Consider the following 22,351-nt stretch of genomic DNA (forward strand, 5'->3'; position numbering starts at 1 on the left):
CTAAAACCAGCTTGAACATCTGGAAGTTCACGGTTCACGTATTGTTGAAGCCTGGCTTGGAGAATTTTGAGCATTACTTTACTAGTGTGTGAGATGAGTGCAATTGTGCAGTAGTTTGAGCATTCTTTGGCATTGCCTTTTAAATAGAAGATTTTAAGGATATGTAAGTAGGAGATTTTAAGCAGTGGGATTTGGACTTTGAACATGTGGGAAGTGTCTTAGAGGATCTTAGGTCTAGGATCTAGGTCCACCCTCAACCCACTGTGTGCAAGCACAATGAACTACTTATTATTCACTCCTGTGGCCCTAAATTTCACATCTAATTCCACCTATACAAACTCCTTTCTCTATGTGGTGATGATTCTTTAAGACCAAGTTCAAAATGACCTCCCTTGAAGCCTCCTGCACCCTGTGTTGCTCCTTCCTTCCTTATTCTGTCCCCACACATGTCTTCCTCAAAACCCCACCCCACTCTGCCACATGGTGCTTCTCCACATCTGTTCTCATCCAGAGCTCCTAGCTCTTTGCTTCTGAGATCTCTGACCCAGAGCAGTTATCCAATTAATATTTTTGGCTTGATTAAAGTTAGAGGTAGTACCGTGGCTATTTTCAGGATAATCAAGACATGTGTATATGGAAGACCAGAGAGAGAAAAGCAGCTCCCTGACAGCCAGGACTGGGATTGGATCAAGGAAGGGAGAAAAAGTTAAAAATGAAAATGTCTTAATCTTATGAAATCAACAAGTGCTTAATTTATTGCTATTACTGTTTATTACTGAACACATCAATTTTTATTCCAATGCTTGGTTTAACTATTATTATTGAATTCTAATAACCACTGATGGCTGAGTGCTGGGCCCCATCCAGTCTGAGAAGTGAGAGGAAATCTTAAGACAGTCTTCCTTCCAGTTCCAAAGCTCTTTTTGTAGAAGACTTAATGAATTATAGTTGATTTACAAGGTTGTGTTTAATCTCTGCTCTACAGCAAAGTGACTCAATTATGCATATATATGCTTCCTCATCGGAGAAAGCAATGGCACCCCACTCCAGTACTCTTGCCTGGAAAATCCCATGGATGGAGGAACTTGGTGGGCTGCAGTCCATGGGGTCGCTAAGAGTCGGACACGACTGAGCGACTTCACTTTCACCTTTCACTTTCACGCATTGGAGAAGGAAATGGCAACCCACTCCAGTGTTCTTGCCTGGAGAATCCCAGGGACGGGGGATCCTGGTGGGCTGCTGTCTATGGTGTCACACAGAGTCGGACACGACTGAAGCGACTTAGCAGCAGCAGCAGCATGCTTCCTCATATTGTTTTCCATATGATTTATCACAGGATATTGAATTTTGCTCCCTGTGCTCTACAGCAGGACCTGTTGTTTATCCAGCCTATGTATAACAGTTTGTACCTGCTAATCCCAAACTCCCACCCCCTCCCTCTCACACCTCCCTCCTACTTGGCAGTCACAAGTCTGTTCTGTATATCTCAGGTTTAATTCTTTGGGTCCCTAAATTGCTCATATTTTTAAAGCAAAGTAATATATAAATATTGGATCAGTAATTTAACTTTGTCAATTTCAAAATTATGAGCAGCATTGTTTTAATTAGTTCAGGAAATTAATTTCTTTACCTATCACAGGACAAGATTTAAATAATTTAACCATCTAACTATTGTTTTGCAATTTTTCCTCCTTATAAAACTATATTCATGAAGCATTTATGAGCACCAGTAAGAAGACTTCAACTATAGGACATTCAAAAGTCAATTGAAATTGTTCTTTGCAACAGACCATTCCGGGGGACAGTTTTCCCTTTTTCAAGTCACACATGGCTACGGTATTAAGAGGCTCTTAGGGTTTCTGGAATCTGGAGTTTACCACACTCTCTGGGATGGTTATCCTTTCAAAGAAACATGTAACATGTGCATTCACTGACCAATGAATAGGCCTTTATAGGCCCAAGTTTATGTTTCTCGGTGGACTAGTCAGTGAAGAATGCCTTGCAGAGTGAGGCATCTCAGTAGTCACATGACAGCTTTGCTATTTTTTTTTCACTTTAAAATGTAATACAGATTAATAATTCTATGAGTAATCTCTTAATGATTTTTTGCACTCAGCAGCAAACAATGATCTGTATTCTTTCAACAGCTGGCTGTGCTCCTGGGAAAACACTATCTTTGTCTTGCAGCTACTGGTTCTGTTTGAATCTTCCAAGTTACAGCCCTGTGTGGGAGATTAAGACTGATTACCCATGGATGCATCCCCTTAAAACGGCAGATAAATCACTAAACAGATAAAACTGCAATTCTCTGTTAATTAGCCCTACTCTTCAGATATTGCAGACAGCAAAATATTTAGTTAGGACATTTCTATCCAATTTCTACTTATGATAAAGTCATTCAGAGAGGTGTCTGTTTGGAAAAAAAAGGAATGCCATCAGTCATTGACTTCTGGAAAGTTATATCTCAACAAGAAAATGCCTCAGTGTATGTCTTGTCTTTAAACACAAGAAGCTTAATCTTTGCAGAACTTTGACAATTTAGAGCATTTAGAATGTAGTTTGGGGTTTCTATAAAGGCGATCCTGTTTCTTTTCACTCTCAGCCCATTACTCATGGAATGTGAATCTTCTGATTCATATATTACCTCTTGCATGCTTTGATGTTGCCACTTTTAAAATAAACTATAAAAATAAATCCACTGTTTCTGCCAGTGTAGGCGACCTTTCAGTTGTTCTAGGTGGTTTGTAGATGGAAATGTTTGGAAGACACAAAACATGCTTTCTGAAAGCAGAATGAGGTGCATTTCCCATCACCATTATAATTCTGTTTTGAGTGGTAAGCTGTATTAATTTTGCTGACTTTTTGATGTTTTTTTTTTTCTGTGAGCTGAGGTGTGTGTGTGTGTGTGTGTGTGTGTGCGTGTGCAGGAAGCAAATCTTTCATTTTTGTAGAGAGCGCTGTGGGCCACCATCAGCTGAAATGTTAAATAAACAACCCTGTGTTGATGCACTTGTTTAATATACGATGATCTTCGCCGGTTTTCATGTAACAGTCTTCCAAACAAGAGTGTATCACAAACGACAGTGGGAGAGGAGCCTGTGGCATTTGGGTTGTATTTGCATGGCTGTTTGGCAAAATATAACCCCTTGGTCTGGTTAGATACATAAGCAGATAAGAAAATAGAAGTCTAGGCAGGTTGTCCTCTTCTCTTTTTAAATACAATTTTCAAAGGTGAGTCAATTGATAAAGATGTATGTTTTAAATCTAGCTATATTTGTTCCTAAGGGCTTCCCAAGTAGCTCAGCTGATAAAGAATCCACCTGCAATGCAGGAGACCCTGGTTTGATTCCTGGGTTGGGAAGTTCCCCTGGAGAAGGGATACGTTACCCATTCTAGTAGTCTTGGGCTTCCCTGGTGGTTCAGATGGTAAAGAATCCACCTGTAATGCGGGAGACCTGGGTTCAGTCCCTGGGTTGGGAAGATCCCCTTGAGGAGGGCATGCATGGCAACCCTCTCCAGTGTTCTTGCCTGGAGAATCGCCATGGATAGAGGAGCCTGGTGGACTACAGTCTTTGGGGTTACAGAGAGTCAGACACGACTGAGCGATTGAGCACATATTTGTTCGTATACTCTCTTTTGCATTTCATATGAGAGAAACTGTGAAGTGTTGTGGGATGAAGAGATGATCCCCACCAGAAACAAGTGTTAACCTCCTGGTCTCAGCCTATTTCAACCCCTGCATCATTTTATCCCCCTGGACAAGTCTTGGTGTGACTTGAGTGAGCTCACCCTTCTTTTTTATTGCTTTGTTTCACTTTTTGTTTTTATTTGTCTTGTCTGGCAATGAGATCTTTTCTACTCTCGAATAGGAATGTATTGACAGTTATGGTTTTTATAAGATCTGGCAGATCTTAATCTTATAAGGCAGACTTTATTAGAAATGATAATAAGGTTGTATTGGAAACTCATGCATAGCATTTGTTGATTTAACACAGAAGTAAAATAATGAATTGAAAGCTCCAAATATTTAATACATTGTGAATCAAATCAAAACCTCCAAATATTTTGTACATATTGCAATGATTTTTTCTACTTTTTTATTATCTTTTAAGCTTTCCAAGCCATTTACAATTGCATTGAGTTATGTAGCACAGTGTAATATACAGAGAAACACAATATATTTAATATAAAAGTAATCACAATATGAACAAGGCAAAGATAGCTCCTATAAAAAGCTTACATTTAAAGAGTATGAGATGTATGTGTTCTCGTTCATCTATTTTGGAAGTGTTGTTTTAGTAGTAGGTCAGATGGAGAAAGCTAACAGCTAGTGAGTTACAATCATTTTAAAATGTAGTTGTAGGAAAAGGATGGACTTGTTTGCTAATAGATATATTATATAAGGGCTTTTCTGGCAGTCCAGTGGTTAAGCTCTGTCTTCCACTGCAGGGGATACAAGTTGGAACCCTATTTGGAGAACTGGGATCCCACAAACCATGCAATGTGGCTAAAAAAAGAAAAGAAAAAGAAATATTATATAATATTAATTCAACTTGTGAATACAATCGCTTGCTTGTTCATAAACATTTCCTTGGATAAGAAATGGAGTAAGTATTAAATAAGTGAATATAATATAAAGTTTTCTAAGATAAAGGTTGGAGGGAGTGATTTCTAGAATGAGTGGAGTTCAGAATGTAAGGCATCCTCTCTAGGGTAGGAACATCTCATAGAGGAGAACGAAAGCATTGAAAGATCAACTCTCCTGAGGGATAATTAGACAAAATGAACAACAAAATGACATCCAGGAAAAGCTAACACACAGTGTCTTGTTGGGGCTTGTGAAGTTGACATCTTGATCTTGGGTTGAAATCTGTTCTCTCCCAATTATAGTCTGTGGGCTCTTGAGCAACTAAGAGAAACTTACGGACATAAGTAAAGTTGCAAGGATTAAATAAAATATATGTCCCCCCCTCCCCTCAAATGAGAGGCAAATAAATCTGGATGCCCTCAGTCAGTGGGCAATGTGGCTTGATGGTTCTGAGGGAAAACCCAGAAACAGCCTTTGATCTATTCATAGTCTTTCATTCAACCAAAGTTTATTAGGAGATTTCTTTGAATCAATATTTTGTTGGGTTAGATGCTGATTATACACTGGTGATCAAACCCTTGCTACTTCACCTGTCCTCCACATTTTTGTGTATTGTTGATAAAGATTGTTGAAATATACAATTGATCCCCAAAACAACACAGTTGGAACTGCATGGATCCTCTAATATGCAGATTTTTTCAATAAACATGCTGGAAACATTTTCGGAGATCTGAAGCAGTTTGAAAAAGCTCAGACATGAACATTATAACCTAGAAAAATCAGAAAAATTAAGAAAAAGTTAAGTATGTCATGAATGCATACAATATACATAGATATAACATACAAAATATGTGTTAATCAAAAGTTTATGATATAAGTAAGGCTTCCAGTCAACTGTAGGCTATTAGTAGTTAAGTTTTGTGGAGTCAAACTTAAACACAGATTTTTGACTGTGCAGGAGGTCAGTTTTCCTGGCCCCTGCATTGTTCAAGAGTCACCTGTACTAACAATGAACTAGTCCCTAAGTAGGATGTCATTATGTAGGTGGTATGGATATTGAACAAAGATTTATAATGAGCTTTAGAAGACGGACATCTGTTACTGCCTAGCTGTCATCACCCAATTTCTTATTCTTAAGTTGGGGATATTAGTATTTGACACTTCCCTAGGTAACTGAGATTACCTTGTGAATATTTGTGAGCATCATTAGGACTGCAAGGCTATATAAATACTACTTTTATTCCATTACTCATTGCAACATGTCCCATGGAATTTACTGGTGCAATTATAATTCAAAGCAGTAGGATATAGGAATTTGAATTGCTGGACAAATCTGCACTGCAACTTTATTCTGTGTGGTATATTTAATATAAAATTTTATTAAACTCTTTGAAAATCTGCCCCCTTAAGGGGTTAGGTTAAAGAGCCTGGATTAGAAAACTGAAATTTTATAATAACAGCTGAAACTCTAGCTTTCCACTTTATTACACTAACATCTCACAGGGGATTCCAGAACAGTAGATGACTTTACATAATATGAATTCAATACTCATCTGCATCATGCAGGTGCATGCTCTAGATTGGACCTTAACAAACTCATGTCAAAGTTCTGATGTTCAAAATTACAGTTATTCTTGTCTAAATTTCAAATGCAAAATTGATTGTTAATGGAAAATTGAATAATGGTTGTTATCACTCAGAATTTTGAATATTGACTTTCAGAATAGAGAATATATACTTTTGAATGACTGATGAGTGCTTAGAGTCTAAAGTGTGGAATTTCTCAAGCAGAGTCTGGATCAGTGCCACCCACTCAAACAAACAGAACACTTCTGCAGCAAAGCAATAAATATAAAGTGGGGATAAATGGGGACTTTAAAAATCATCTCAAATTGGTTAATTTTCAGTTTTTATGCCAATTGAAGCTAAAGCCAAAATTGCAGTTTACAGAGTTTTTTGGATTTTGGACTTGTAAATGCAAAATTTCAGATCTTTTATTTCCTTTTTTAAAAAATGAAATATAGTTTATTTACAATGTTGTGTTAGTTTCAAGTGTGCAGCAAAATGATTCATATATATACATATATGTATGCATATATATATATATCCTTTTTCAGATTCTTTTCCACTATAGGTTATTACAAGGTATTGAGTATAGCTCCCTGTGCTATAGAGTAGGTCCTGTTGTTTACTTATTTTATATATGGTACTGTGTATCTGTTAATCCCAAATTTCAAATTTATCTGATCTTTATTAAAGCATAAATACTTAGGACAAAGTAACAGTCTCTTAGCACAAGCAGCCCAGCCTCGTGTTAAGAATCACAGTTTGGTTCAAGTGCTTGGATTTGTCAGGTCAGTTTATTTCTCTTCCTCAGTTCTTATCTTGTCACATCAAAAATTTGGAGCAATGGAGTAAAAGGTGTAGAACAACAGACAACTTACAGCTCAGTTCAGCTCATGGATCTTTTATAAGACAGACACTCCCAAGACATGGGAGCAGGCTGACCCCGAAGGAGTTCTCATCCTTCCTATCGATCCCTCTTGGCTTCCCCCTTTCATACTTCCAGTTCCTACTTTTGGCTATGCCCTGTGCAAAGCAGGACTTGTACCCACCACCAATTAATGAAAGGGAATTCAAATGGGCATACCCTCAAGGCCAATTGACAATTCCAAGTTATATAACAACAAGCTGTGTTGTTTATGTCTTCCCATAATTCAGTCTGTTATAATTAAATGTAAAATATTCATGAGCCCTTAATGGACTCCTTACTGCCCAAAGTTACTTAGAGAAGCCCCTGTGGTTATTTTGCACTGCCTGTGTACCTAGGGTGCCTGTGCAGGAGTGGAAAAGTCTGTGTGATTACTTTGAAGCATATCTGTGAGCTCTCCTGGGTGTGCCTGGCATGGAGTTTAGAGATCAGTTTGCATCCCTTTAGACAGGACACTGCTTGTTGCTGATGCCTAACTTTCTACCTCACAGATTCAAATTATTTCGCAAAGTTTCTTTGCCTCCTCAGTTTCTTCATCTTCAAAATTAGGATGATAATAGAACCTACCCCACAGATTGTTATGAAGTGTAATGTGTTAATGTTAATAAAATACTTAAACCAGTTTTATTTAAATATGTTTCATGATATCTGTGTTGTCTCAATGAGGATCAAAAAAGAAGACGTTTACAGTGAATGAAACGTAGTGTGTAAAAAAAGAGTTTTGGCCAATTTTAAATTCATATGTACACTCTAGCTATTAGAAGTCCAGTTTGTAGGTAATTTTCTGTGCTTACACTTTTGAGGTGGAGACATGTTCATAGCAGACTACACTATAGTCAGCTGAAGTTTAAACATAAAAGCGATTTAATTTATGGAACACAATAGGATCTTAAAAATGCAGTCATCTTTCTTATTTAGGGAAAGGTTAATTAATTTCTCCAGGGATGAACCTCTTTTAGGACCAGTGAAAGTTGCTCAGTCACGTTCAGCTCTTTGTGATCCCATGGACTATACTATACAGTCCATGGAATTCTCCATGCCAGAATACTGGAGTGGGTAGCCTTTTGCTTCTCCAGGGATCTTCCCAACCCAGGGATCCAACCCAAGTCTCCTGCGTTGCAGGTGGATTCTTTACCAGCTGAGCCACAGGGGAAGCCCTTAGGACCAAGATAATGATACTTAAATAAAACAAAAGTTCATGAGTCATGGGAGATAGTGTTGGTGTAGCCAGGCAGCCTGAGTTCTCTCCAAGTTCATGGGATGAAGATGACTCCAGGCATAGCTTACCTTTTCCTTTTTGCTGGGGTAGGTATCTAAGGTGGAGGTGGGGCTGAGTTTCTTGCTCTCCTAAACCACCTGCTACTCCTCTAGGGAAAATAAACCAGAGATTATTTTAGAGGATAAAGGCAAAGATTGTGGGTTTCTTTATCATGAGTTTCCTCTCAGACTTGGAACCTGTCTGATGCTGGTACTTAAGCAGCCTTGGTTCCCCAAAATCACTCCTCAATGATCATGACTACCTTCTCTCTTTCTTAATCCTGACCTTCCTCTGGTTTAGGACCCCAATGTCATAAATTTCCAGCAGTGTTGGTAATGACATTTTAATTAATCTCCTAAAGATATTCTTGTATCTTAATGCCATTAACAAACTTTGGGAGTTGTTTTTATAGCATACATCTTTTATCTTCTTTAATGACATTTTAGCAATGAAATATCACTGAATGTAGGTAAAAAATATTATTGTAGGTTTGTGAGACACTTGGAACACAGTACTTTGCGGTGGATTTTTTGTAACCTGTCCTATGCGTGCTAAATTGCTTCTGTCATGTCTCTTTGGACCATCATCTGCCAGGCTTCACTGTCCAATATTATCTGCGATAACTGAGATTTTAAGAAACCTACCAATGCTGCGAAACTTAATTCCATCAAATGATATGTCATTACTAAACATGTGCCCTTTCATTAGGTGGCTCTTTAAGAAAGACTTTGGTACCCAGCATGAGACAAGGTGGGATGCAGGACTCCTCACTGCAGTGCTGCGCCTGGACTGGTCTCCTTGAGTAAAAAAATACAAAGAAACTATAAGGGGCTAAAAATAACTATGTGTATGCCAGTTGGGGCAAAATAGAGACAACAAATACAAAAAGATCAAAAACTCAACTGCCACTTCTAAAGAGCCTGGAGCAAAACCAGGGTGTTGAGAGCAAAAGCAGCGTCCTGCACATGTCCCCTGCACACAGCACCACCTGTCTGAGCCATTCCTCTGGTCTGACTCCTGGACCCTGGACCCTCAGCTCCTATAAGGAGCCGGCTCACTGCCACCCTCCCCTCAGCAGGAAGCAAGGGCATCTATTGCTTTTGCTCCCTGCTGCTGTAACAGGGGCCGCAGTAAAGCCTTGTCTGAATTTCTTGTCTGACCTCTGATCAATTTCTATTGATTAGGGAAGGCCAAGACTCCTGGTGGATAACAAGCATAGACTGTATAAAGCAATACAGCATTTTATAAAGCCAGATTATGTAACGATATGCCTGACACTTCCTGTCCTGAGTTCTTCACATTCCCAAGAGGAAAAATTCTCTGACCTCTTTTGGTAGGAAGGTTGCTGAAGGCGGAATCGTGTTCCTCTCTCAATTACGGAGCCTAAGAACAGGCGGAGGGCTTTGGGAGACTGGATGCTGCTGCACCACCGGTGCAGAGGCGGGGACGTAGGGAGGGGGGCTCAATTGGGGAGGTTGCACTCAGTAACCACTAAGAACTAATGAAAGTGCATTTAAAAAAAAACAGAGCACTGCATTTGCTAAAAGGAGGAAAAAACTCTCCTGGGAAGACATTTTAGAAATAATCTTCCTTGTGAAAATGAATTTGTTTTATTTCCTTGACCTCTAAAATTTCATAAACACAGTCCCGCTGTGCCGGCAGCTCCCTGGGCCGCCTTCGGATTTTCCTCCCTTGGCTGTACTAAATCTCACCGCTGACCTCACCTGGAACTCTGGAGCTTTCTATCACAGAGTCCTAATTCTTGTATGAAGCCTCCTCTGTTCCGGTACTGGATACACACACTAGTAATAACTTTACAACCATCCCTTTAAAAAACATTTTTGGATAACCTTTCCATTTAGGAGCCAGGAATTTGTATAAAACCGCAGAGGTTATATTGCTTTTGAACTAAAGGCTGTTGGTTTGTGGAATTTCCTTTAACTAGAAACACATATGAGTCTGTGGTTTTAGTGTTTTCCCAGTTTTATAACATCCTGCTTGTTTGTTTTCCAAAGTGAAAGAATTTACCATTAATTTCCATACTTAATAAAGGACTAACGTTTTACTTCCTTTTCTGTTTGTTGGTTTCAGTTGAAAGAGACAAAGATTTTTCGCACCAGCGAAGGCATTACAAAGAATTCCGGTTCGATCTTACGCAGATTCCTCAAGGAGAAGCAGTGACGGCTGCCGAATTCCGGATATACAAGGATAGGAGCAACGGCCGGTTTGAAAATGAAACGATTAAGATTAGCATATATCAGATCATCAAGGAATACGCAAATAGGTATCAGTATTTCATCTGGCTTATTATCCTAGCAGATGCACATTACACTGTAGTAAAATCCGTTGATAACCCGTGTAATGTGTCGAATCATGCTTGTTTGCATGTGATGGCACCAAGGCATGTATAGACACGTGGAAGACGCATGTAACTGACTGAAACGTGCCTCGTATATTTCACAGCTTTTTCGTACTCCCGACACCCATCTGTGCTCTATGGTCTTATGCTCCCCTGTATGTGTTCTCCAGGCCTGTTGCCTCGTTTCTAAAATGAGAAAACTTCCATTTTAATTCTGCACATATGGAATTTATGATTAACATTATTTAAATCACTTGTCTTTTAAGTTACAGTGACTTTATTTTTTCCTGGTGTTAAGTGTAAACTGTGTATACTTGTTATGTGGGTTTTGTATTTGCAGTACATTCGGACAGCTAATCTGTATGTCTTCTGTTTATAAAATGCTTAATTCAAAATGGTACAAAAATGGACGAAGAATCTGAAACATGAAATGTATGAAAACCTCAGCTGATAATTACTGCAAATGAGCTATCAAATATAAGAATTAGAAAGAGACTTTAGTGGTATTTTCAGACCTTCTACCAATATAGAAATTGGTAAACCTTTTATTTATATAAAACCTTTGACAACTGATAAGCACTTTTGTTAGACTGCTCTTACTTTTTAATTCTCATTGAGATATTATGTTAAGGTGGAATTTGTTTTCCATTCATTAAATCTAGATTTCCACTTTAATGAAATACTATTCCTTCTTTGACAAGACAAACATTTAGAGACAGCTATCATGAACCTGCTGAGGCCTCTCTCTCCTTATTGAATATTTCTAGCTCCTGACATTTGCTTTTTTTTTTTTTTGGTGTTAGAGTGTACAGGATTTTCCAGTGAGTGTTCCATAGAAACTAACTCCTTATAATACTCAATGAAAGAAGAGAATAAAATGCTTCCGGGGTCAAATGCATTTCAAAAGTCTACTTGTCAGGCTGTGTTTTAGGTGCTTCACCGTTCATATCAAAATAGTAAAGTCTTGTCAGCAAAGAAACCTGTCAATTTAGTTTTACCTAGTCTTTTTCAAAATTAATCAACTACAGAATCTTTTCCTTTGGTTATCCTTAATATCCTATGAAACACTAGTTCAACAGGACACACCTTAATAGAAGCTTATCTCTGTACACTGTTATTTTCAGAGCAGTGATCTCAAAGCAGAAACAAATCTCTCTGCTCTTTTCTCAGCTGTAACACATATACTAGCTGCTTGTTTATGGGTGAGTTTTTTTTGTTTGTTTTAAATTTCAGTCTGGTGGTTCTATTTATAAAAAGATACTAATTATTTTCTCACTACTTTATTTTTTAAAAAATACTAAATAATGGTGGTGTCTTTTAAAATTAAATGAATAGAATTGAAAATAATGATTCAAATACTATTTAATTATATTGCCATAGTTAATAAGTCCTTCACTTATTTTCTCTTTTAACTATGTCTGTTTTGACATTTGGGCTTGTGACATCCTGAAAAAAGGGACAGTGTGTTAAGTAACTTTTTACTTTTAGAATCACAACTATGAATTTGTTTGATATGATTTACAATTTTGAAACTGTCATTAGCCACGAATGGGGTACTTCCTCCATGCTGCTGCTGCTGCTGCTAAGTCACGTCAGTCGTGTCCAACTCTGTGCGACCACATAGACATCAGCTCACCAGGCTCCCCCATCCCTGGGGTTCTCCAGGCAAGAACACTGGAGTGGGTTGCCATTTCCTTCTCCAATGCATGAAAGTGGAAAGTGAAAGTGAAGTTGCTCAGCAACCCCATGGACTGCAGCTACTTGGTCCATGGACATATCCTAAAATGCTTGAATTATCTTACTTTTTGACTATTTGCAAAGTATTACTATGTATGTTAAATCTGTACTTGGTTATTCAACATGCCAAGTATTTTTTACAGGAACTGTTTGTACACCAGGCCCCTATTACTTTGTTTGAATCTAAATATAGACATTTACACTGACCACAGTTAAAGGTCCTAACTTTATTTAGGTCCATTGTTCTATCTGCTCAGGATATTTTTGAATGTCCTCCACTGAACTAGCTATGCTCTGAGCTTGTTTTCATTCTATGTTGTAAGTATGGTAACTACAGTTACATAATTTATGACATAATAACAATGATGAAAACAAAGGACTAATACACTTGTAATTAGAAAATAATGCTAATATTTATAATTATTTAATAATTAGTCATTGATATTTATAGGTTTATTTATGAATGAACATATGCTGAGTTTTATTAATAATACATTTTGAAATATTTATGAGTATTGATGCTTAATCAGATATAATAGTTTTGGAAAATTTCATTTCTCTCCAAAAATGAAACATTTGTCTATTTTGAAACTTTGGTATTTCTCTAATTATAGCTGATAAACATGTGTTCTGTCTGACTGCTCTATCACTATTCTTGGGTATAATTTGGTTAAGTCTTTACTTATTTTAATATGTGTTTAAATCTACTGTAAGATCCAGAATTTCACTAATATTTTTCCTAATTCTTTGAAAATGATTTTTGAAATCTGAACTACATGTATCTCCTTGATTGATGTTTTCTCACCCTACCATTCCAGACTCTAGAATGGCATAGCTTGGATAGGATTCCATTCAATTTAATGAACATTTTTTTGAAATATTTAACTCAGTGAATTCAACTGAATATTAATTCAGTTCTACCAAGTTCACATTTTTTAATATTTACTATTAAGTACTGTTGCCCTTTGTGATTTTCTCCTGTCCAGTTCAGTTCAATTCAGTTGACCAGTTGTCCGACTCTTTGTGACTCAGTGGACTGCAGCATTCCAGGCTTCCCTGTCCATCACCAACTCCTGGAGCTTGCCTCAGACTCATGTCCATCGAGTTGGTGATGCCATCCAACCATCTCATTCTCAATCTTCTTCTCCTGCCTTCAATATTTCCCAGCATCAGGGTCTTTTCAAATGAGTCAGTTCTTCACATCAGGTGGCCAAAGTATTGGCGTTTCAGCTTCAGCATCAGTCCTTCCAACGAATATTCAGGACTGATTTCCTTTAGGATGGACTGGTTGGATCTCCTTGAAATCCAAGGGACTCTCAAGAGTCTTCTCCAACCCCACAGTTCAGAAGCATCAATTCTTCGGTGCTCAGCTTTCCTTATGGTCCAAATTCACATCCATACATGACCAATAGAAAAACCATAACCTTGACTAGATGGACCTTTGTTGAAAAAGTAATGTCTCTGCTTTTTAATAGGCTGTCTAGGTTTGTCATAGTTTTTCTTCCAAGGAGCAAGTGTCTTTTACTTTCATGGCTGCAGTCACCATCTGCAGTGATTTTTGGAGCCCAAGAAAATAGTCTGTTACCTGTTTCCACTGTTTCCCCATCTATTTGCCATGAAGTGATGGGACTGGGTGCCATGATCTTAGTTTTCTGAATGTTTTAAGCCAGCTTTTTCACTCTCTTTCACGTTCATCAAAAGGCTTTTTAGTTCCTCTTTGCTTTCTGCCATAAGGGTTATGTCATCTGCATATCTGAGGTTATTGATATTTCTCCTGGCAATCTTGGTTCCAACTTGTGCTTCATCCAGCCTGGCATTTCACATGAACTGAACTGAACTGAACTCTTCATATAAGTTAAGTAAGCAAGGTGACAATATACAGTGTTAACATACTCCTTTCCCAGTTTGGAACCAGTCTATTGTTCCATGTCCAGTTCTAACTGTTGCTTCTTGACCTGCATGCAGATTTCTCAGAAGGCAGGTAAGGTGGTCTGGTATTCCCTTCTCTTTAGGAATTTTCCAGTTTGTTGTGATCCACACAGTCAAAGTCTTTGGCGTAGTCAATAAAACATAAGTAGATGCTTTTCTGGAACTCTCTTGCTTTTTCTGTGATCCAACGGATGTTGGTAATTTAATCTTGTTCCTCTGCCTTTTCTTAATCCATCTTGAATATCTGGAAGTTCTCGGTTTTCTCCTATAGGGTTATGCTATACTTATTGTCTTCTGTGTATTTGCTAATATGTATGGAATTTGTTCCTTATTATTTGTTTAAATCTCTGAAACATACAAATGTACACATGCATCCCTGACACTTCAATTTTATGTATCATTGTCCAGGTGGGAGAATCTCTTGCAAATGCCTTCCTTATATGTGAAAAAAACATGCTTCCACTGCCAATGGTTCGTTAATCCACAGTGTGCATGTGTGCTAAGTCGCTTCAGTTGTGTCCAGCTTTGTGCAACTGTACGGACTGTAGCCCGCCAGGCTCTTCTGTCCATGGGATTCTCCAGCCAAGAATACTGGAGTGGGCTGGCATGCCCTTCTCCAGGGGATCTTCCAGACCCTGGGATGGAACCAGTGTCTCTTATGTCCCCTGCATTGGCAGGAGGGTTCTTTACCTCTAGTGTCACCTGGGAAGCCCTAGCCACAGTGTAATAAATGCAAAATCCTATACTGTGCCATTGTCTGTAAGTCTAGGACCCCCTTTTTGCACTCCAGTTTCTCTGCCAAAGAAAGACATTTAAGGGCCAGAAGCGGTAGAAAGGGCACATACTCTTGCCTCCTTTGTCAAAGATAAGGTGTCCTTATGTGCGTGGATTTGTCTCTGGGCTTTCTATTTTATTCCATTGATCTATATTTCTGTCTTTGTGCCAGTACCATACTGTCTTGATAACTGTGGCTTTGTAGTAGAGCCTGAAGTCAGGTAGGTTGATTCCTCCAGTTCCATTCTTCTTTCTCAAGATCGCTTTGGCTATTCGAGGTTTTTTGTTTTTCCATACAAATTGTGAAATTATTTGTTCTAGCTCTGTGAAGAATACTGTTGGTAGCTTGATAGGGATTGCGTTGAATCTATAAATTGCTTTGGGTAGTATACTCATTTTCACTATATTGATTCTTCCAATCCATGAACATGGTATATTTCTCCATCTATTAGTGTCCTCTTTGATTTCTTTCACCAGTGTTTTATAGTTTTCTATATATAGGTCTTTAGTTTCTTTAGGTAGATATATTCCTAAGTATTTTATTCTTTCCGTTGCAATGGTGAATGGAATTGTTTCCTTAATTTCTCTTTCTGTTTTCTCATTATTAGTGTATAGGAATGCAAGGGATTTCTGTGTGTTGATTTTATATCCTGCAACTTTACTATAGTCATTGATTAGTTCTAGTAACTTTCTGGTGGAATCTTTAGGGTTTTCTATGTAGAGGATCATGTCATCTGCAAATAGAGAGAGTTTTACTTCTTCTTTTCCAATTTGGATTCCTTTTATTTCTTTTTCTGCTCTGATTGCTGTGGCCAAAACTTCCAAAACTATGTTGAATAGTAATGGTGAAAGTGGGCACCCTTGTCTTGTTCCTGACTTTAGAGGAAATGCTTTCAATTTTTCACCATTGAGGATAATGTTTGCTGTGGGTTTGTCATATATAGCTTTTATTATGTTGAGGTATGTTCCTTCTATTCCTGCTTTCTGGAGAGTTTTTATCATAAATGGATGTTGAAGTTTGTCAAAGGCTTTCTCTGCATCTATTGAGATAATCATATGGTTTTTATTTTTCAATTTGTTAATGTGGTGTATTACATTGATTGATTTGCAGATATTGAAGAATCCTTGCATCCCTGGGATAAAGCCCACTTGATCATGGTGTATGATCTTTTTAATGTGTTGTTGGATTCTGATTGCTAGAATTTTGTTAAGGATTTTTGCATCTATGTTCATCAGTGATATTGGCCTGTAGTTTTCTTTTTTTGTGGGATCTTTGTCAGGTTTTGGTATTAGGGTGATGGTGGCCTCATAGAATGAGTTTGGAAGTTTACCTTCCTCTGCAATTTTTTGGAAGAGTTTGAGCAGGATAGGTGTCAGCTCTTCTCTAAATTTTTGGTAGAATTCAGCTGTGAAGCCGTCTGGACCGGGGCTTTTGTTTGCTGGAAGATTTCTGATTACAGTTTCAATTTCCATGCTTGTGATGGGTCTGTTAAGATTTTCTATTTCTGGGAAATCTGGTCAACCACTTGTAAAAGAATGAAACTAGACCACTTTCTAACACCATACACAAAAATAAACTCAAAATGGATTAAAGATCTAAACATAAGACCAGAAACGATAAAACTCCTAGAGGAGAACATAGGCAAAACACTCTCTGACATACATCACAGCAGGATCCTCTATGACCCACCTCCCAGAATATTGGAAATAAAATAAAAAATAAACAAATGGGACCTAATTAACCTTAAAAGCTTCTGCACATCAAAGGAAACTATTAGCAAGGTGAAAAGGCAGCCTTCAGAATGGGAGAAAATAATAGCAAATGAAGCAACTGACAAACAACTAATCTCAAAAATATACAAGCAACTCCTACAGCTCAACTCCAGAAAAATAAACGACCCAATCAAAAAATGGGCCAAAGAACTAAATAGACATTTCTCCAAAGAAGACATACAGATGGCTAACAAACACATGAAAAGATGCTCAAATCACTCATTATCAGAGAAATGCAAATCAAAACCACTCTGAGGTACCATCTCACACCAGTCAGAATGGCTGCGATCCAAAAGTCTACAAATAATAAATGCTGGAGAGGGTGTGGAGAAAAGGGAACCCTCTTACACTGTTGGTGGGAATGCAAACTAGTACAGCCACTATGGAGAACAGTGTGGAGATTCCTTAAAAAACTGGAAATAGAACTGCCTTGTGACCCACAATTCCCACTGCTGGGCATACACACTGGGGAAACCAGAAGGGAAAGAGACACATGTACCCCAATATTCATCGCAGCACTGTTTATAATAGCCAGAACATGGAAGCAACCTAGATGTCCCTCAGCAGATGAATGGATAAGAAAGCTGTGGTACATGTACACAATGGTGTATTACTCAGCCATTCAAAAGAATACATTTGAATCAGTTCTAATGAGGTGGATGAAACTGGAGTCTATTATACAAAGTGAAGTAAGCCAGAAGGAAAAACATAAATACAGTATACTAACGCATATATATGGAATTTAGAAAGATGGTAACAATAACCCGGTGTACGAGACAGCAAAAGAGACACTGATGTATAGAACAGTCTTATGGACTCTGTGGGAGAGGGAGAGGGTGGGAAGATTTGGGAGAATGACATTGAAACATGTAAAATATCATGTAAGAAACGAGTTGCCAGTCCAGGTTCGATGCACGATACTGGATGCTTGGGGCTAGTGCACTGGGACGACCCAGAGGGATGGTATGGGGAGGGAGGAGGGAGGAGGTTTCAGGATAGGGAACACATGTATACCTGTGGTGGATTCATTTTGATATTTGGCAAAACTAATACAATTATGTAAAGTTTAAAAATAAAATAAAGTTTAAAAAGAAAAAAAAGAAAAAAAATAGAGAGGAAGGAAAAAAAAAAAAAGAAAGGGCACATACACTTCGTAGTGTATTTCACGTTTCTATATAGGATTTCAAAGTCATTGTAGACGATGGTAGTGCATAGTAATAACAGCACAGTCTTCAGAATTCCCATATGGAGAAAGCACATCTTGAAGTTTCAGTTTATAAATCTAAGCAAAAATAACCATTTGAGAACAATAAACATATTTCAGATGTTGTGGGAAGGACTAGTGCTTATCACAGTGCTAAGACCAGAGTTGATACTTAATAAATATATCAACAGCTTTCTAGGAGCATCTATTTTATTAGGATTTAGGGAGTTGTATACAAAGGGTAACAAAAAGTACGTGGTTACTATAATAACAGTAGCTACCTTTTATGTCAAGATAAATAATAGAAAATGGTAGCTACTGTTATTATAGTAACCACCTGCTTTTTGTTACCCTTTGTATACAGCTCCTTATATGTCAAGATAACGGAGAAGGCAGTGGCACCCCACTCCAGTACTCTTGCCTGGAAAATCCCATGGACGGAGGAGCCCGATGGGCTAAGAGTCGGACACGACTGAGTGACTTCCCTTTCACTTTTCACTTTCACGCATTGGAGAAGGAAATGGCAACCCACTCCAGTGTTCTTGCCTGGAGAATCCCAGGGATGAGGGAGCCTGGTGGGCTGCTGTGTGTGGGGTTGCACAGAGTCAGACACGAATGAAGCAGCTTAGCAGTAGCCGCAGCAGCAGCATGTCATGATAAAGTAAGCAAAATGATGATAGTTGACTTTGTTTAAAAAATTACCTGATCTTTGATTCATACTAAGGGTAATGGTACATCCTTAAGTCTAATAATGAAATGAACACCATCCAGCTTATGAGCAGTTGAAGCTATTTGTGAGCTTGTTCCTGAAAACCCAAGTTTTAAATAAATAATCTAATTTTCCTCTAAAATACAGTCAAAGCGGATGAGAGACTGCTTATCCGTGAATTTATTTTACAGAAATATCGGAGATATAGAAAATTAGACAAAGATTCACATATAAATGTTTATCACAGTATCATTGTTTACCATTGCATAAGTTGAGAATATTTCAGTTTTAAAGAGAAGAGAAAAAGTTGTACTTTGTTTTCTGAAATACTGAAATGCTACACTTTATACAGCAAGTAGAAATTGTGTTTTATTTTATTTATTTTTTTAAAAAAAGAAATTATGTTTTAAAGATATTTTATTTAATAGTAACACTGGAAAGTGCTTAGGCTGTAATGTTAATTAAATAAAAGTATGAAACAAATTTTATTTATACATTATACATATATTAGTTAAAATAAATTCATGTGCAAAACAAAGGAAGCAGCAAGCTTTCATGAACAGCTTGGTGGTAACTTTAAATTTTAATTCAGTCCCCTTTCTGTACTTTCTAAATTTTTATAGTAAAAATTATTTTTATAATCAGAAGCAAGCATAAGCATTGTTGAGTGAAAGAAGATAATGAAACAGGTTTACATGTTTCTTTACAAAATAGTAATTCAACATTTCCAGGCAGACAAAGGCAAAGAGCTAAACTAAACTGAACAAAACATCAGGATTAAAAAAAAAAAAAGTTTCTCTTATTTTTCTTAGGCTACGAGAGGCTTAGGAGGAACACAGATAATTTATTTCTTTCCATTTTTTATGGAAAATGTTCTTGACAATTAAAAACCTTGTCTGTAATTCTCTGAAAGTGAGAAGAATGGATTTAAAATACTTTATTTATCAGGTGATCACAGTTAAAATGCAAAGAATTTCAATTTGAAAAACTAATTTTAATACTGAATTGCTGTTATTAGTTCTGGAGTATTAATTATTTGTGGCTTCATATATTTCTCAACTTAAGAACTGAAATGGAGATGGGAAAAGAAACTAGTACTTTCAGACACTTTCAAGTCTTGGTCACCTCTTAAAACTTCTGTTGTCAAGCATGTGGGTTTTATGTATGTACTTCGTTGTTGCTGTTCATTTGCTCAGTTGTGTCCAATTCTTTGCGATCCCATGGATTATAGCACGCCAGGCTCCCCTGTCCATCACCAACTCCCGGAGCTTGCTCAAACTTATGTCCATCGAGTCGGTGATACCATCCAATCATCTCATTCTCTGTCTTCTCCCCCTGCCTTCAATATTTCCCAGCATAAGGGTCTTTTCCAATGAGTCAGGTCTTTGAATCAGGTGACCAAAGTATTGGAGTTTCAGCTACAGCATCAGTCCTTCCATTGAATATTCAGGACTGATTTCCTTTAGTCTGGACTGGTTGGATCTCCTTGCAGTCCAAGGGACACTCAAGAGTCTTCTCCAACACCACAGTTCAAAAGCACCAATTCTTCAGCACTCAGCTTTCTTTATAGTCCAACTCTCACACCTATACATGACTACTGGAAAAACCATAGCTTTGACTATATGAAATTTTGTTGGCAAAACAATGTCTCTGCTTTTTATATGCTGTCTAGGTTGGTCATAACTATACTTCCAAGGAGCAAGGGTCTTTTAATTTTGTGGCTGTAGTCACCATCTTCGTGATTTTGGAGCCCAAGAAAATAAAGTCTGTCACTGTTTCCCCATCTATTTTCCCTGAACTGATGGGACTGAATGCCATAATCTTAGTTTTCCAAATGTTGAGTTTTAAGCCAGATTTTCACTTTCCTCTTTCAGTTTCATCAAAAGGCTCTTTAGTTCCTCTTCTCTTTCTGCAGTAAGGGTGGTGTCCTCTGCATATCTGAGGTTAATTTATATTTCTCCCAGCAATCTTGATTCCAGCTTGTGCTTCATCCAGCCTGGCGTTTCTCATGATGTACCCAGCATATAAGTTAAATAAGCAAGGTGACGATATATAGCCTTGATGTACTCCTTTAGTGTTTAAAAAAAATTTTTTTTATTTAAATACAGTTGATTTATAATGTTGTGTTAGTTTCAAGTGAACTGCCAAGTGATTCAGTCATACATTTATACATACATATATGTTGTTGTTTAGTTGCTAAGTCGTGTCTGACTCTTTTGTGATCCCACAGACTATCGCCTGCCAGGGTCCTCTCTGTCCATGGAATTTCCCAGCTAAGAATACTGGAGTGGATTGCCATTTCCTTCTCCAGGGGATTCTTTCAACCTGGGGATCAACCTGTATCTCCTATTTGGCAGGCATATTCTTACATCTGAGCCACCAGAGAAGCCCAACATCTTCTTCTACATTCTCATCTATTACAGGTTATTAAAATATATTAACTGTAGCACTTTCCTTCTGCTATGCAGTAGGTCCTTGTAGGCTTCTGTCTCATATATAGTATAAGATGTAATAGTGTTTTGAATTCAACTAAGGAAAAATTAACTTCTCATCTATTAAAAGGAAAACTCCTACAATTATGGGGGAGGATCTATATGGTTAACACCAGGCTATGGTCATTTAAGTTTAAAGGCTCCTCTATGTTGGGAACGGTTAAATAATACTAAAAATGATCAATCTAGTAATTATGAGACAAGGCTGGGTGCTTTATGAACTATGCCTGTTATTACCCTTAGAGAGAGTGATTGGTATAGAACTCAGTGGATTTGTGGCACTAAATTATGGCCTTGACATCTACAGGGATGATACAAAGGTGTAGTCTGGGATTCCCATGAATTTAAGGTCGTACATATTAACAAATTACAGGTAACCACAACCAATCTACCATTGGTATGATCCCAATGGGTCAAAGATCTGTATTATACTGGTATGACCATTTAGCAGCTTGTATGTGTGTGTGTGTGTGCCTTCAATGGGGTTGGAGGATGTAATTGACTATATCTAAGCCTTGACAATAAGCCTTAAATGATAGTAACTGGGCTATTAGCCTATTGAATTCTGAGATCTCTATGATGAGAAAGGCAGTGCTACACAACTGCAAGACCCTTGACACCTTACAGCATCATCTGTGTTATTCAGTTCAGTTCAGTCCAGTTGCTCAGTCGTGTCTGACTCTTTGCGACCCCATGAATCGCAGCATGCCAGGCCTCCCTGTCCATCACCAACTCCCGGAGTTCACTCAAACTCACATCCATCGAGTTGACGATGCCATCCAGCCATCTCATCCTCTGTGGTCCCCTTCTCCTCCTGCCCCCAATCCCTCGCAGCATCAGAGCTTTTTCCAATGAGTCAACTCTTCGCATGAGGTGGTCAAAGTACTGGAGTTTCAGCTTTAGCATCATTCCTTCCAAAGAACACCCAGGGCTGATCTCCTTTAGAATGGACTGGTTGGATCTCCTTGCAGTCCAAGGGACTCTCAAGAATCTTCTCCAACACCACAGTTCAAAAGCATCAATTCTTCGGCGCTCAG

At 38.0% G+C, this 22,351-nt stretch overlaps 1 protein-coding gene across 1 annotated transcript in view; it reads left to right on the forward strand.

Moving 5' to 3' along the window:
• Positions 1–22,351, forward strand: part of BMP5 (bone morphogenetic protein 5) — a 144,212-nt gene that overhangs the window by 62,874 nt on the left and 58,987 nt on the right. Inside the window, 1 exon segment of the mRNA NM_001305016.1 lies at positions 10,429–10,621. Coding sequence (NP_001291945.1) covers positions 10,429–10,621 — 193 coding nt within the window.

Source organism: Bos taurus, chromosome 23, assembly GCF_002263795.3.
Source record: "Bos taurus isolate L1 Dominette 01449 registration number 42190680 breed Hereford chromosome 23, ARS-UCD2.0, whole genome shotgun sequence".
NCBI classification, from domain to species: domain Eukaryota; kingdom Metazoa; phylum Chordata; class Mammalia; order Artiodactyla; family Bovidae; genus Bos; species Bos taurus.